General features: G+C 37.4%; 1 protein-coding gene across 1 annotated transcript in view; it reads right to left on the bottom strand.

Annotated features, from left to right (window-relative positions):
* LOC126199500 (sodium channel protein para-like) overlaps positions 1–18,748 on the bottom strand; it is a 391,295-nt gene that overhangs the window by 159,989 nt on the left and 212,558 nt on the right. Inside the window, exons 9-10 of the mRNA XM_049936423.1 lie at positions 14,717–14,881; positions 8,235–8,507 (exon numbers count right to left, since the gene is read on the bottom strand). Coding sequence (XP_049792380.1) covers positions 8,235–8,507; positions 14,717–14,881 — 438 coding nt within the window. The remainder of the gene's footprint in view (positions 1–8,234; positions 8,508–14,716; positions 14,882–18,748) is intronic.

Here is an 18,748-nt window from a genome sequence, read left to right as displayed (position 1 = left end):
AGAAACTCACAAATTTTTGAGAGCAACTGCTTCATGCATCAGTACAATACTACACATGAAGCAAGTTACCACAGAACCCACAGACTAAAACTATACGAAAACAGTCCTTACTATATGGATATAAAATTTGTAAATAAAATCAGGAAGGGGAAGTGTGACCGAATCTAAGAAATACTGAAGAAGACCAGGAAAAATATTTGAAAAGTAAATGCTATTACAGTGTAGAAAATTTCTTGAATGATGACCATGTAATATAGTATCCACCGAAAAAAACAGTAACACCATATGTATTATAACCACAGATTACTTTTTCATGATAACTGTCCATAGTAATATCTGTCTTAGACTAATGTTATTAGTCTAAAGGTAGTTTTATATTGGACAAGTCATGTATGCCACAATCTTTGACTGTTTGAGGCATGTTATGTGATATAAAAATTTTCATTTGATTTGACTGATGCTCTTGTTGCTGACAGTCTTATCCTTGATGCACTTGCATTTACTCCAAATGACTGTGGCAAGTGGTTTTGATTCTGTCACCAACTCATGTTGAAAATGGCTGTGTTGTCATCAGCCAAAATACTGGAAGAAGAAACAATTTTGTTCTGGATGCACACCCAAACGATTGTGGAACATTACTGTTAGCAGTTAGTGTAGCACATGGAACCCACTTATATCACTGGTTTCTCTGTGTTTACATCTTCCATGATATGTTTCTCGTACCCAAGGATTTTCCTTTATATTGAGATTACATGGATTGGAATTGCTCAATCAATGTTTATTTTTAAGTAAGGTATTAATGGAAGACAGTGGAACATTTAAGTCCAGGCTGGAAACACAAGAGGTCAGTCTTGATTGCTAATGTTAAGCTGAGACATAAAGACATGCAGGAGGCCAGCGACCATTACATAAATTCTTAGCACATCTTATCACAGCTTTATTAAGTCACTAAAATCAACAGATCACCTTTTGTTAAGAACTATACTTCATGACGGCTTTTGGGAGTAGTCCATCATCAGAACATTTGTCAAATGAAACATAACTGCCATTAAAGTATACATGACATTATGAATAAAAATGTTTGAAAGCATTCACAATAGTTCAAAGAGCATAAAAATACCATAAGACATAGTACTGTGTCACATAATTATATTTCAATATCAGTGTTCAACTGATGGTGGGCTGCCATTTCAAAAACTAACTACAAATGCATGCCCCAGTTGTTACAGCTGTGTGGTTGTGGTGACCTTGAATGTATATATTAAAAGTAGACAGGCAAATTAATAACAAAAATAGTATTACACAAAACATGAAGGTTACACAAAAAACACCTATAAACAAAATTAAAAACAACAGTCAAATAAATAAATCATGTGTTCCATTTGAGGGCTGATGGGCGATGGGAAGGGATGCAGGGAGGGGAGGACCTGTGGGGGGGAGGGGGGGGGGGGACATCTGCAGGGCAATAATCACAAAACCCACCAACCAACTGTAGCTCAAATGGTTCAGAACCAATGATACACACCAGTTTGGAATCTCACATTACAGAAGAAAGAATCACCCTAAGTTCTATAGGAAATGCACATAAACCAGAACTGGGAGAATGAGAGAGGTAGCATTAGGTACGGGGAGAATTATGTTTACTGACTTATGGTGCTACTGTTCTAACAAAATTTACAAAACAATGAAACATTGAAACTGTCAGGTAGCACATATGCATTTACAAATGTCTTAAAAAGTGCTATCTCCAGAATGAATTACAGAAGGTAGGAGATGAGGTACTGTTGGAAGTACAGCTGTGAAGACAGGTGGTGAGTCGTGCTTGGATAGCTCAGTCGGCAGAGCACTTGCCCACATGAAAGGCAAGGTCCCAAGTTTTAGTTTTGGTCCAGCACACAATTTTAAACTGCAAGCTTAATGTTAAGCATACAATGAAAGTATAGTTATTAAGTAAATTTTGATAGTACAGTAGCACCATATGCGAATAAAGATATTCCCCATACCTGGTTCCTCCCCTACTCCTTTTCCCCATTCTGGTTTATGTTTATTTCTTATTTATACACTTTTGACTACAGTGTTTTAAATTTTATTTATAGGTGTTTGCTCCTATTATCTTTGCATTACTAGTAGGACTATTTTATTATTAATTTATTCATTTACTTTTATTGTAAGCATTTAACACAATTACAGCTATATGACTATTCCATCTGTTGCATTTATTTGTAGTGAGAAATGATATATAATTAACATGTGATGTTGCTACATAATTTATTTTTAATTGTATGACCAGTTTTAGAGATAATTTTCCAGTACAAATTTTGTTTTGATACTACACATGTAAAAACTGTGAACAATATTATGAAAAGGGTAGTTTTCTACTCAACATAATGATGACATGTTGAGTTGTTGACACATTGAAAAGACTGCTACACATTGATCTTTCAGCCAAAGGCTACTTCAGAAAGGAAACACACACACATTCAAACAAGCAACCACACCTCATACACATGACTGCTATCTCTGGCTGCTCCAGCCAGAGAGAAAACAGAGATAACTGTCTTGTAAATGAGGTGTGTTTGCTTGTGTGAATGTGAGTGTGTATTTCCTTTATAAAGAAGGCTTTGGCCTGAAGCTCAATGTGTGACAGCCTTTTTGTGCCTGTCTGCAAGTCAATATGTCATCTTCCTGGAGAGTAGCAAGCTATCCTTTCTTTCTCATCCTGTTTGGTAAGTCTCCTGACCTGGGCTTCTAAGTGACTTTTCTGAACTGACTCTTTTTCCTAAATCTCTCCAGTCCTCTTCCGTCACCCCCCTTCCTTCCCCTTCAACTCTTCTAGTAGAAGAAGGAGCCACTGGCTCCAAAAGCTTGTAAAAGTTACATCCTTTTGTGTGTATGTTCCCCAGCTGCCACTTGGTGAGAAGATTTTTTGTCTATCTATTTGCAGTAAACTATCCTTTTCATAGTATTGTTGATATTCCAACCTAGACTTTCGACTGTTTCATGTAAAAACTATGTCATTTATGCACCATACAGGTCATATTTCACATTCATTAGTAAACATAACTACTATTTACTGGGGAGTGTTATTATTGCTGGTGATTGTACTGCAAGTTATTTTGTGTGCACAGTCAGTTTCATGTTTCTGTCACTGTAATTTGTGCCAATGTGAAATTCAACCTACACTGTGACTGCAATTAATGGTTGGGTGAGTTTTCTTCTGTATGTGCTTGAAAAGGAATAGATGTGCATCTCTTTACCTGTCTAAACCATGATTTGGTAAACTGGAACTGGCCATCAACAACAGCAAAGTGCAAATAAAGTGGGATAAAGATCATTTGGCACTATCTGTCATAGCATCAGCTTCCAGAATGTTTTCAGTACATACACATCTGAGACTTACAGATATGTTAAGCCAAAGAAGACGACATAAATATTCCAGAATTTGAACCAAGAACAGCTGCCAAACGGAGAAACTAAGAAGTAGATATCCTCAGAAGTATAGCTTTCAGCCATTAAGGCCTTTGTCAGCAATAGACACACAAACTTACGTGCACACACACTCATGCAAACACAACTTGCACACATGTCTGCAATCTCAGACAACTGAAACCATCACGGCAGTATGGTTTCATTTGTCAGAGGCAGTGTGGTTTCATTTGTCTGAGACTGCAGACATGTGTGTAAGTTGCATTTGCGTGAGTGTGTGTGTGTGTGTGTGTGTGTGAGTGTGTCTATTGCTGACAAAGGCCTTAATGGCCAAAAGTTATAATTGTGTGAATCTTTTGTTGTGCCTACCGCAACTCAGCATCTCTGCTATATGGTGTGTAGTAACTTTCCTCTCTAATGCTGTTACATCCTGGATTTTCCAGCATTTGGGGTGCACATCATAAAAACATAGGTGTTTTTCGTTGTGGCAGGATCTTTTCACAAAATTTCAATTACCAATTCCTTCCTCTGAATGTGAATATATTTTGTCAGCATCAACCTACATATGCAGAAACAATCATCGTAATAAAATATGGGAAATCAGAGCTTGCGTGGAAAGATATAGGTGTTCATATTTTCGGGGTGCTATTTGAGATTGGATTTATAGGTAATGATTGTGAAAGTGGTTTGATGAACCCTCTGCCAGATACTTAAATGTGTTTTGCAGTGTCCATGTTGATGTAGATGAATGCAACAAGAATGACAGGTAAGGGGAATGTCAGAAGGTTACTTTACAAATAGCCCTTGTATATAGATGCAACACCTGCTATTAACAAAAATTTGGACTGGATAAGCACTCTTTGACAAACTAGTTGTACAATTAAAAATAAGTTATACAGTACCTTCACATATTACAATATGTCATTTCTAAGATTTATCAACACTGTGGAACACAATCCACAAAAACTAATTGTAGTTAGTTTTTGAAAGAGCAGTCCACCATCAGCAGATCTCTGATATCAAGAATATGATTATAATTTGATATAATACTATTATTAAGACGTTTTATATGGTCTGTAAAGTTAATTGTGAATGTTTTCAAATACTTTTACTCTTGATGTCATGCATAAATTGAGCTTGTACTTGCACAGAAATTACATTTCATTTCACAGATGTTCTGATGATGGACTGTACCAAAATGTGACACCAAATACAACTTTTAACAATGTGTGATCTGTTGATTTTAGTGACCTAACAAAGCAGTGATATAAAATGTACTCAGAGTAGTTTGATAATGGTATAGGCCACTTAGAATACTAACCTCCACATACTGTTCTGTTCAGGCCAAATAAAACTCTTGTAGTGATACACAATTTTTGAAAAGTAGGATGTTTTCACTCAGATAGATTAAAACAATATAAATGTTCAAACAAATTCACATAACTCCTAAAAGCAATGGTCTCTGGCATTATTCTTGAATGACACTGGTTATCACTTCTATTAGTAAGTTAGTTGGGTTCTGTGTACAGACACATTATGAATGAAATCCCTTTAAATTAATAAAAGGAAAAGAAAAATTCCTATCACATACAAACCTAAGTCAATAATACCCTAACTACAGAAATTGTAAGTACTAAGATCTATTTTTGTGCTCAAGATATTGGTACCTTTGGTTAGCACATTTTCTGTTAACTCAAAAGTAATCTCACTTACATAATAATAATGGAAATTCCTGCATGGTGCAATACATAAAATAAGGGAAAGACAACCACTCACTTAAAACAAATCAAAGTGTGGATCACACAAACACATAAAAAAAACTAGGATTCTCACTAGCTTTTGAGCACTAGTTCTTTTTGTAGTAATAGTACACACATTCATGTACACTCGGCATGCACGCGCGCGCACACACACACTCACATATACACACACACACTTGCTTTAAGTAAGTTGTTGCCTTATTCTTATTTTACATATAAATGTCACTTACAGTTTTTCATAGAAAAAATTGGGTTACATGGGTTTTTCAGAGAAAACATGGTGCATTCTGAAATGAACTCATTGATATATGCTGAGATAAAGTACTGTGAACTCTTTAAAATCTTGTGTACAATAATCCCTTGTTTTCTTGTAGAATCCCTTGCAGCACATTGTGCTAAATTTAGAAAAATAATACTTATTGTGTATTCAGTTCTTCAAAATAGACATTGATTTTAAGAAAAATAATTTCAGAAACTGTACTGTTTAGTTACGACAAGTATAGTATGGTTTAACCTATAACTGATCTTATAGCATTGTTTTGCATTTATTCCTCCAGTAAAGTTTGTTCTGAGTGGTCTCTCAGGCAGTATCGTCATACTATCAGTCTGCTACTAACTAATTTCATATATTTTGTGGTTTTTTAGCAACAATTTTAGAAATCAAGAGAAATTAAATTCATTTCTGGTGGTGTTCATAAGTAAAATTATTATACATTGCATGCTGATCTGCTACAAAGAGAGAAAGAAGAGAATAGACAAGAAACACAATTAAAAAGTAATGGAGAATACAGGAATGTTGAAGAACTACAACTGATGATGTACTACACTAATAATCTATGATTACCAATTTTACATACACAAGGTTTGCTTAAAAAGAAATCAAACTTTTGGAATAACACCTTTATTGCTTATTGTAATCCACTTTAAGCACTGTCCTCCTCAAAATAGTTCCCTCTACTGGTGACACACCATTCCCATCACTTCTTCCACTTTTAGAAAACCTCCTGGAGTGCATTTTCTGGGTTGGTGCACAGATCTCTTTTTGCATCACCCTGGATCTCCACGTAGGTTGGAACAACTTCCTTTCAATGTGGTTTTAACTTTGGGAAACAAGAAAAAGTCTGCTGGGGCTACATCCGGAGAATACAATGAATAAGGAACAACAGGAATGTGATGTTTTGCAAGATAGCTGGAGACAAGGAATGATGTGTGAGCCAATGCATTGTCATAATGTAACATTCAAGTCTAGTTTTCTCCCAATTCAGGCCTCTTCCTGTGCACAGCATCCCTCATGCGAGTTTGTGTGCAACACCAATTTCTCCAACAGTTAAATGATGATTTCTGTAAATCACAGGATGAACTCTCTCGAACTGATCATCATCTGTTGATGTGAAAGGTCGTCCAGGATCATCACCGACCGACATTCTGCCATGGTGAAAATGCTTAAGCCACTCATACCACTGAGTGTGACTCTACAGTCCTTCCCACATGATTTCTAAGCAAGCTGATGTAGCAAAATTTCACTTATACCTTGTTCTTCAAGCTCTCTGATTGTCACTTTGACACTAATCTGATGAGCTACTTTTGTGCATGCTCACTTCATTAGCTGTAGTTCTCTTACTAATTCTCAGAGCTAAAATCAGAAAATGGCAGTTTGTTGTCTAAACCGACTTCTGTGTGCCCTCAATAGTTGCAGTGCACTCCTTCTACTGCTTGCATGCTATTTCAAAAGTTCGGTTTCTTTTTGAACACACCTCATACTTCTTGCTGATTTTCACATAAAATACTTCCACATGGTAGTGCACAAAAACCACTGAAGTGAGGTTCAATTTAAACCGAGCAGCATAAAATGTGTCATTTTAATATGATTACTTTCAGTTAACTACATCTTCAGTTAAAAGATATGTATCCAGGCCAGGCATATCGTTTATGGTAAATGTGTCACATAAAAGAAAAACAGCAAAATATGTCAATGTTCTTCATAACGATCAACACAATTGCAGATCGATTTGTAAATGAAATCATTTCTGATTGATCAAATACACATAATACCACAGGTATAGCCTATAAAACCTTCACAATTAAATGTGTAAATTTTATGTAAAATGTATGCCACATTGCAACAAGTAAAAATTAAATTTAAAAAGTCCCAATAAGGTAATAACACAGTCTTTTCATAAAACCATCCATTGTGGCACTGAGAGACAATTAAATCAGACAAAGGAGATCAAATAAGTGACCACATTGCAGAATCATTCTCATATTTCAAAAACTATTTAGGAAAGTTCGAAGTTTTGAATGAATATTTGGTAATTGTTGCAAGTGAATAAGTGTGTTCTGTTAGTTGCCAAATAAATACAATTCTTTACCAACTGTTCACTTATGAAACTGATAAATTATTAGCTCAAGGTTCTGTATTTTGCTATTTAACAACTTCGTCACAATGAATGCCTCTCTGATGAACCCTATCACTACTTTAAACAAATATCATTTTTTAGCCACTGTAGTTATGCCTACATATGACCTGAATATGACACATCAAACTATATTCACTCGGGCAAAATTAAATACACTATCACTACAAAGACCGAATTCTATACTGACAGTAAAAGCACTCCTCATAAGTATTTCATCCAAAGTGTGAGCACTACTGGTAAATTAAATTTTATAACAAAGTTTGATCTTACACTCCTTGTGCATTTTTATTATTTTCAGGAGCCATGGCAAAACATAGACTGTCTGGGGATGGAACAAGACCTTACAGTCAATTTGGCCATTGTGGACAGAAAAACTATTGTCTTGGAACAGAAAGCCGAGTGTTTCATGCACAGAAACACAAAACAGTAACTAGAAACATATATGATTATTGGCAATTTCATAGTTTCATGCACTTTGGAAAGACATACACAATAAAGTACAGAACAATTATTCAGAAGAGAAAAGGGGATGCTTGAAGGTATCCATGCAGATTTCTGTCTGCCTGGAAATCATTAAGACGCCATACTTCTGTAGACAAGTAAAAATAAAAAGGTCTAGTTTGATACTCACCGCGCTCACCTTCCGCACCTTGCCATTAGGCCCTATTGTACGACCCCGATGTTCACTAAGTGAATCTCCACCTTCACTACGAATGCTCATTTTTTCCTTGTTGTTATCATCATTGCCTTTCTCTTGACCTACAAAGAGCTCATAGCTGTGACATGAAAAATCAGATGGTGACTTGACGACATTGGCTGCAGCTTGAGCTGCTGCTGCTGATACTCTTGCTGCTTCGCGTGCTGCCTGCCTATTTTCTCTTGCTTGGGCTGCCTCTTCTGCTTCCTTTAAACAGTATTAATAATTATATATTCTGTTTGCTTATTGTCTGAAAACTACACTATAAACATAGTTATGCCATTATCTGCAAATTTCTATAGGTACACAACATGGGTACACCCAATGTCTGTCTGATCTAAACAACACAAAATATAAATAATTATATTCAATATTAAATTAATTTGCATTCTTCATGAAGTATTATCAGTGGTCTGTAATGCACAGCCTGATAAGACAAGTGAAGCACCCAGAATGGGAGGAAGAATCAAAATTAAACTTCACAAGTTGAGAAAGTTCTTGATGTTACTGAAGTGATTACAAAATCAAGACAAATTTACAAAAAGCTTGGCAGTATGAATCCACTTATCACTATGAAATTTTACTCCTTCTGGGCTGGACATGTGCAGTGATCCAGCTGAGAAAGGAGTCATACAGCTGAGGCAACCTGGTCCTCACTTGTTGCAAATGGTCTTTGATATCCTGTATGCTGTCACTGGGACATTGTTTACAACCGAGCTTGTACCACATATGTTCTATTAGGGACTTATCTCGGGATCCTGCAGGCCACAGGAGCACCTAAACATCATGCAGACAGTTCACAAAGGCACATGCCATGTGTGGGCAAGCATTGTTCTGTTGAAAAATGGCACAACAATATTGTTGAATGTGAAGTAACACATGACGACACAAGAAGTTCATGATGTACCGTACTGTTGCGCCCTCCACCATCTGTGACTTGAAGTTATAGTTGATGGTTTCCCACACCACGACAACAGGAGTAGCTCTGTTGAGTGTCTCGAAAACTTTGGAAGAATGGGACGTTTACCCAGGTCGCTGACCCAGGTCACTGCCAAACATGCTTCCCAGGCACGGTACCTCTCCAAATGCAGCCATTTGTGTTATGGTGTTAATGGAAACTTGCACATGGGATGGAAGCTCACTAGTACAGTTGATGCTAGTCTCAGATCAATGGTGTGGGATGACACAGAATGTTCCAGAAAGTTAATTACTTGTTCTCAGATAGCAGGTGCAGAAGTGAATGGGTTACAACAGGCATGGGCCACAATATGGTGATCCTTCCTTGCAGTAAGCAGACGTGATCAAGTGGGACTTTGATTATGACTGCCACTGTCACATCCCAATGCCCAAAAAATATGGATATTGCTGATTTCACAAGCCAGTCATATGGAGACCAACAGTGAGACACCTTTTGAACTCTATCAGGTGCTGATAACATTGTCTCATATAACTGTGTGACATCTCTGTGCTCTTCAGAGAGCTCACTCAACATCTGGTACTCTTTGCATCCTTTATATACCTGGTAACAGCACTAGAGATGAAAAACACTAATGTACTCTGGTGGCCATTCTACCTGTCACAGAGAACTGTAACTCTATAATCATCTACGTACCTGGCAATAATGTGTCCACATATGAAGTTACAATGAGTTCTGACCATGTCTTCAGGGTGCTTCACTCTTTTTGACAGGCAGTGTACATGATTTGGCTTTCTTAATAATAAATAATTCTGAATTGATTTGATACAAATTACGTTGGTATGTCTCTAACACACACACACACACACACACACACACACATTTCAAGTCTTGTATTACATGTTATTGAAGATGTTCCAGAAATAAAATAAGTGATATATCTATAGCAAACACTTAAAAGGACTTTTGTTTTGTTGGAAATACAGTTCCCATATAGTAAAGATGCACTAGAAAATTAACAGGAGACAAACACAATGATGTGGAAATCAAAATTGCTTAATCTCAAGTTGTGAGATCAGGAGCTTTTTATGGCTGCTGGCCAAGTTATTGAAAATGTGTGTTCCTGAATAATGCACACCTTTCTGTACAAGAGGAAGGATTTAAAGTCACTTACTCTTGTACAAAAGGTGTGCATTATTCAGGAACTCACATGTTCAGCATCCTGGAGGACCTCCTCACTACGGATCAATTGGAATTCGTGCTTGCAAAGGTGACAATTAAACCATGTCCATTCACTCTGTGATACCAGGTAATTTTATAACACATAAATCCACCACTGGAAAAATGGTCTAAGAATTCTGAACCACTGAGGGTTATATGAAGAACATCATTGAATGAACATAACACAGTCTTTGGTTCAGCTGGGATACAGGATCAGATCTGTTGCTCTTTGATTACTGTCTCATTAGAGGGAAACTTACTGACAGATCTGATCTGAAATGTCAGTAACAACATATGGCCGAAAGACTCTATTGTGCTCTCAGCATTTTATAACCAGTATCTATCTTAAGGGAGTTTATTTTTCAAAACAAAGGTGATATTGCTATGGCTCAAATTATAAACTGTCTCACTGGTTTTGCAACTTCTGAATATTTCTGACAGTGGCTGTAATATAGTACCACAAAAGCAACACTGTAGAGTGAGTACACGGTAACGTCAGGCTGTACATGAGGCCTTTCTTACTGCTGTAATACATCGGTTTAAAAACATTTAACAGTTAATCTGACAGTTTATACAAACACAGGATGTCAGAAGCAAAATTACAGTCTTGGATGGTATACCTTACTAAACTGACATGTGGCATCAAAATGAGAGCTCAAGCAATTCTCTTCCAGAAGCATGGAAGATGTGTTAACAAGCTTTGACTACTAGTGCTTGGAAATTCTGCAACAAAGCATCAAAATACACTTATAACTGGGAAGTATTACACTAACATGGACTCTGAATTTTATTTGTAATGTTCAATAATTAGTAAAAGTGAATGGCAAATTCACTGTTCACAAATTACAGTCCACAAGACTGTTACAGATGACTCAGCAAGACAGCCTCCTTTGACAGTGACAAGCAAAAATGACTACACTGAGATATATATTTGCACAATGACCAGTTCCTAAGCAATTATATTACACAACTTGGGGAGGGTGATTCCTGTTCACTGATCTGACTGCTTGGGGAAAGAGCTCAATGTGTATTAAAGGTTTCATCCTTCACAAGATGGCCATTTATCAAATACAAAGCAAATCATTAATAAATTCACAAATACATATCTACTTTGTGAAAACAGAAATTAATGTTAGACGATGTGACAAAGAACCTTACAGCCACCAGATTGTGTTCAATTTACCAACCCATATACTGTCACTGGCACAGCTTTTGTTGGGCCCTTCCGTCTCTGAGTCATAAAGTTATTACAGACTTCTTGTTACATTCTATTTTTCACATATGCAGCAAAAGCGTTCTTCAATTCGAGCTCATATCTGATATGACCACAGACAAATTTTTGGCAATAATCTAAAGATTGTCTGTGAAGAGAGAACTGTCAAATGCCATTTACTCTGACATTGTGATTTCATTTCCAGTACTGATTATAGAGTTAAAAGAAACTATACAGACTGAGTAAATGGTTGTCCCTCTTGAGACGAGTAGGGAGGATATACAGGGTAGTAATTGTTCTTGCGAGTAATGCTGAATGTCATTTTCAGGCCTGACTATGAAAATGATGAGCAGTCACCTTATTAAAATATTTTGCAATGTCCACAACAATGTTCAACATTACTCCAAAGAAACTTTGCAGCAGTAACAACAACGGGAAACTTTCCATTTGAGATTATTGATTTACGAATTGCATTATCTTTGTAGCCTAATACCTTTGCCTCTACTAGACTGCAACAAATCAGATAAAACTGTACATTATGTCTCGTTATTTAGTTCACAACAAGAATTACTTTCTTCAGCATCCTCAACAAATTACAGTAAATATGGTACACAATTAGAGACAGTGAGACATAGTCTATTATGCATAATCAGTGTGGCTTTGAGAAAGGCTATGGGACCACAGATTCTATCTATAGAACTCACTTGCTTATTAAGGAACACTGTGAGAAGTATAAGCATCTTCAATGGAAATGGTTTTTGAGTGAGTACTACGGTTTACCCTCAGAGAGTATGAAGTACCTTAATAACGAATTGAATGGGTCCAGCTGATCTATCACAATCCCAAAAGCAAGTACTTTCTGCTGCTGGAATATCAGATGATTCTCCATTTCTTAGGTGTCCACGAGGGATCTTCTCTTTCTTATCTTTCATAATACGAGGGTGGATTGAAAAATTCTTGGAACAGAATAGAAAAAAAGTATTTACTTCACTGAAACATTTTTTTTATTTTTCAATGTAGCCTCCTTGTAGATTAATGCACTTGGTCCAACAATGTTCCAGTGCCTTGATCCCATCTCGAAAATGAGTTTCCTCCAGGCCTGCAAAATAGTTGACAACTCTGGCTATCAATTCTTTGTTTGAAGTGAATCTTCATCAAAAAAGAAAAATTTTCAGTTTTGGGAAGACATGGAAGTCTGACGGAGCCATATCAGGTGAATAAGGCTGGTGTGGCAACGTGTAATTTTGCCATGGTGAAGATGTGTGGGCACGCGTCAAGAGTCGCGGCACCCATCTTGCAGATAATTTTTTCATTTCTAATTCTTCAGTTAAAATGTGACATCTGGCAAGCATGAGCAATTTCACGCACTTTCAATCGGCGATCCTCCATGACCATTTTGTGCATTTTTGCAATGATTTCTGGAGTAGTGACACATCTTGGACGACTACTGCGTGGATATTCATCTCAGCTCTCCCGACCAAATTTAAATTCATTTTTCTACCTGACAACAGTTGAATATGAAGGAGCAGAGTCCCCCCAATGTATTCTGGAAATCAGCATGAATGTCCTTTGCTTTCATACCTTTGTTTATGAAGAATCAGTGCTCGAATCTTGAATTTTTCCATCTTCGCAAATCACTATGCAGAAATAACAACAGAACCACATCACCACCACAGCTTTCTTCCAAGATCACTGATGTAGCACATGTTTATAGGCAACAGTCCAATGAATATCATCTAAACAATTCGTTGCGCTAGCGTTGACCTCCCGTGGCGATTCCGAGAACGTTTCAAACCATCCTCGTAATGGTCACAGTCATCAGAGATCTTCAGAAATTAGCAACTTGGACCCTGCCATGCAATGATGATCTACTGGCTACTGAAGACAAGAATCACCTCCAACAACAAGCCCAAGCATGAGAGAATCACAACTGGTGCAATAATGCAGACACAATTAAGATTAACAGTATAGATGTGCCAAAGACAAACTCCTTCAAGTACCTTAGCTCAAAAACTGTTGCTGATGGGTCGGTTGTTCCTGAAATCACAAACTGCTTTAACAACGCATGGCTTAAATGGTGAACTAAGACTGATGTGTTCTGTGATAAGAAGATCTTGGACCAACTCAAGTCGAAAATACACCACTCCGAAATTTACACAGTTGCCTTGAACAGAGCAGGAAGTTGGCCCACAACAAAAGAAGCAGAACTATTATTTGCTGCAATGAATATCAAAATGCTTCAGTGGACATCTGGCCCCAAATTTTTCATGATCATATGACGAATGAGAAAATACACAGGCAGTATTGTTGAGAAGATGAGATAATGTTATCTACAGTGGTATGGACATGTACTTTGAGCAGATCATGGTACAATTGTAAAATATAAGTTTTTCTAGGAAGTCAATGCTAAATGACCTATTGGGAGAATGAGGCAATGTTGGCTTGTATCCTCCATATAAACCTCAAGATAGTGTGCCTCATTATTGACCAAACACAGGATAGTGTCAAGTGGAGGCAGAGTGCCAAAGATTGGACCCAACTACACTGCAGGAAAAATGGTGTGTCAGAAGAGCAATCCATTACGGATAACCGATCAGTCAATAGCTAACAAATGTGGTTCACTGCAGGTATATGCATTTCAGGGCTTTGTTTTAAGGTTACAATTTCAGAAGTCCATTGCCTCCACATAAAGCAGTCATATATCCGTATTGGAACTCCTTTTCACTTATTAATCTTCCTATTCCATATTTTTTGTTTACTTGTTTCTTATAAAGCTGGAGTAGACTCATTAGTGTAATGCAAAGTCAAATTTTCAATTTCCTTTCATGAGAGATCAATTTAGAAAATTCATTTATTTGTAAAAATATATAAATGATGTTCATCTGCTCAATAACACAGAGTTAGAAACATACATCTTTTACAAGGTATTCTATAAAATAAAGGAAAAATGAATCTTTTAATTTAAAACACACCCATTCATACAGGCAACTAAGCACTGTTACTAAATTCCACAAATCTATCAGAGTAAGAACATCATAAAAATTGATATAGGATGCTAAATCTCACCCTGATAGCTTCTTCCTCTGCTGCTTCTTCCTCTTCTGCTTTCTTTTGCAACTCATCATATGACATAGCAACAATGGCCAAAATTAAGTTGACAAGATAAAATGAACCCAAAAAAATAATAACAATAAAAAACAACATATGCCATGGACCTGCTGATCGGAGAATCTGTAAAAGACAGAGACCACAAGTTATACAATTTTTGCTATTCAATGTCATGTGTGTATGTAATAGTATAATAGTAACAAATTTGTAATTCCAGGTGCAGGAACACCTAGGTGGCACAGAGAAATGGAAAATTTTAAATAAGTAGAAAACTGAAAGATCATTTATTTGGGTGTTATGTAAATTTCAGATGAAGTGGGAGAAAGGAAAGGGCAGGGACAAGTGATATCAGCTGCACTGGAACTTTATGCAGGATTAGCAGTGGCAAGCGAAAATGTGTGCTGGACTGGGATTCAAACCTGGAATCTCCTGCTTATTACACAGTTGCATTAACCACCTCATCATGCATTCACATTTTATTTGGGTTCAAAATATGTTTTATGGGACCAGAAATTGCATTATGGGTTCTTTTTCTTAATTACATCATTCAAATGATGCCCACTTCACTGGATGCATTCAGTAAATCACTGCTACAGGTTCTTCTTACTGTGGCACTATGTCATCGCACGGGATGTTGGTGATTTCCTCTTCAATCTGGGTCCTGTGCTGACCTAGAGTTCTTGGTCTAATGTGGTACATGATACTCTTCAGTTGCCATCCTAAAAAGGGTCACAGACTGAAAGGGCTGGAGATAGACATGGCCACATAATATTAGCATTCTTTTAAAATCACACAATCCCCTATGACAAACCCTTTACTGCTGTCATAGACTTCTACATACATCTACATACAAACTCCGCAGTCTACCATATGGTGGATCAATGTGCAAGTTGGGCCCATCCTATTGAAATTAGGAGCACTGAAAGTCAATATCTGGTAATATATGAAGTCCTTGAACCAAAAACATTTCTAAAATGTTGATATAATGCAGGGGCGGGCAGGAATCCTGCATGTGTGCGGTGCACTTGCACGCGTGCAGTTAACAGGTGTTCTGCGTGCACACAGGGGCAAGCTGGCCACCTGCTTATCTCCCCTCCCCACCATACCTTCTGTCCACTCCTTCCCCTGTAATGCGTTTTGTTTCCTAGTTTGCTTTATTGAATGATGGAATAAGGTTAGTAGGAGTGCTTGAAAGAAATCATGGTTTGAAAGAGTACCTATTAACTACGTTACGTTTTATTTAATTATCACAGGTGGAGTTTACAATACGTTTAATATCTGGAACAAAATTTCTACCTACAGACAAGCGCAAACAGTTACATAAATTTTCATCACTTATGTTTGCTCTTAACCGAGGCTTATTAATTCAGCAAATGGTTTTCCAGCTCTCGCGATATTAAGCGCAATTTTATAACTTGCACGTACCGCTGGGCTATTATTGTTATCGTCCTGAAAAATTGAAAACAGTGCTCCATAAAATGTTAAATCAGTTAGATGAGAGACATGACGAAAGAAAGTCGCAGATCTCTAGTGACAACAGCAACTAGGACAGATTCATCAAATATCGTCAGATCGCTCTTCTTAAGCTCAGTCAATTTCCCCATCCGCTCAGAATCCGACAATAAATTGTACTCGTCCTTGTGAAATTTATTATAATGGGCTTCAATACTAAACTTCCGCTGACCAGCGAGAATACTGCCACATATTAAAAATTTCGAATTTTCACGTTTTTGCACAAAAAAAGATTCTCCCATTACTTTTTAAAAGATAGCAAATCTCCACTTCTCCGTTTCCTTGTTTCACTCTGCATTTTCCGGTTCTTGAAATACAACATTCACTACGTAGTGGTCGCTTCACATCAGCGTCCGCGACTTAGCCTGGCACTACATTGCTGCAACCTGCCGGCTGTCGCCACTGTCCCATTCAACGATTGCATGCGAGCAGCACACGTGCAGCGCTGTGCGCTCATGAGCCGCGTGCAACGTTTGCCCGCCCCTGATATAACGTTCCACCAAGAAAGTAAAGGCCTATCACCCCACAGCACAACACTACAATACACTCCATATAGTAATTTTGGTACTGTGTAAAGGATGTTGGTGAAGCTCAGCAGGATGTGGGCTTCACCATACAATCAAAGATTCTGAATGAAGTTTGTGTCTCACCTACTTTAGCCCACAATTTCTCACTAATTTCCTAGGTAAGTGTCACTAGAATTTAGGATTAGGAGTCAGTTGTTACACAACCTGCACAATTTTTTTACATGAAAGTGAAGGTAATGGAGTATTTATTGAATACTTCAATGTGCAAGCTATAATGATGCGGTAATTTTTGTACTGAACAATAAGGACCCCTGATTTCAGGGTTATGAACAGACCATACAACCCCACTAGGCTTTTAATTCAGAGCTAAACCACTCTCTTCAAAAATCTGAACTGAGCTGCAATCGTCTGTAATGGTGGAAATTGAACACACAGTGGGATATGATAACAGCACCAAAACTCTCATGTGCAGTCGAACTGTGAGCATGTTGATAAAACACATGTACGTTGAATGCACCATGGTAAATAAATGTTCATTACTGCTGCAAAGCTTGATTTCATTTTCTCACTCCCACTACTGTTACAGGTCTACCAACATCAACTACAAATCACACTGTTATTCTGAGCCATCATGTATTACGTAAGCCACAAACCAACTTCAACAAATCATTAAAAATTTTACTGATAATCATAAAGTATGTTCCATAAAGATGTAATACATAATTTTCCCCTACATTTCCAGATGTAACAAAATATATAAATAAAAAAAGCTAAAACAAAATTAAGTAGAATACAGCACTAAAATTAAAAATATGTTTTACACAATTTAGTGTAAATGAAGATCTCAGTGGTAAAGTTCCTTGTGCACTTCTTTCTAACAAAACCAGACATACGTAGCAATCATTTCATTTGTGTTGCAGAAATATGTCATCCATATGAGACATAAGGAAATAGTTCTACATCAAAGTACAGAGGAAATATTGTATGAACTCATACTGATGATACACTATGATTACAAACAAAATACTTCCTGTTTAAGCAAAATTTTATTCGAATTTGTTAAGTAGAAACTCAATAGAATCATCAGCAACAGAGAAGGACAAGCCATTTTACTGAAGTATATTTTCAGATTGCAAATGAGTTTGTTATTTCTCTGTGGAATTCAAAATTTATGAGGGAGGAATGGAAAAACTCAAGCTCTGTTCCAGTGCTTTCATTTTCTCACAATACCCTCCTACAGTCCTTTCAGCCAACTATTCCTGGGTCTTCCCTTCAGTCCTTCGCCTTGAAGCCTCAATTCATGCATCTTTAATAGTACTCAAACACATCATTCTCATTACATTTTTATAATTAATCATTGCCTATTCTATATGCTACTGATCTCTTCACTTATTATTCTGTTAATCTATGTTATTCTCAGTTCGATTTACTGAAATTTCAGTTCAGTTGTCTATATCTTGTTGAAATCTCTACACAATATCCTCTTATATCACTACTCCACCTCTGCTCCCACCCCCTTGCTCGTATCCCAGCAATAGACCTAGATGCAAGACATGTCCCCACATCCTCCCACCACTACCCAGTCAAGCCCAGCCACAAGTGTCACCTATCCCATCAAAGGCAGGGCTACTTGGGAAACCAGTCATGTGATCCACAAGCTACACTGCAACCACAATGCTTCATGGGCATGACAACCAACAAGCTGTCTTTGCGCATGAATGGCCACCGGCAAACTGTGGCCAAGAAACAACTGGACCAACCAGTTGCAGAGCATGTTGTTCAACACAACATTCTTCATTTCAATCTGGATTCTTCCTACCAGCAAAGGCTTTCCTGAGTTGTGCAAGTGGAATCTCTCCCTGCAATATAACCTACATCCCGTGACCCCTTTGACCACAACCTTTGTTAGTCACTGTCCTTCACCCACCTACCCCCCTTCTTGTTCCCACTC

The sequence above is a fragment of the Schistocerca nitens genome, chromosome 8 (assembly GCF_023898315.1).
Source record: "Schistocerca nitens isolate TAMUIC-IGC-003100 chromosome 8, iqSchNite1.1, whole genome shotgun sequence".
In the NCBI taxonomy this organism is placed as follows: Eukaryota; Metazoa; Arthropoda; class Insecta; order Orthoptera; family Acrididae; genus Schistocerca; species Schistocerca nitens.
Note: the sequence above shows the minus strand (reverse complement) of the source record. Positions and strands in the feature narration are given on the sequence as shown.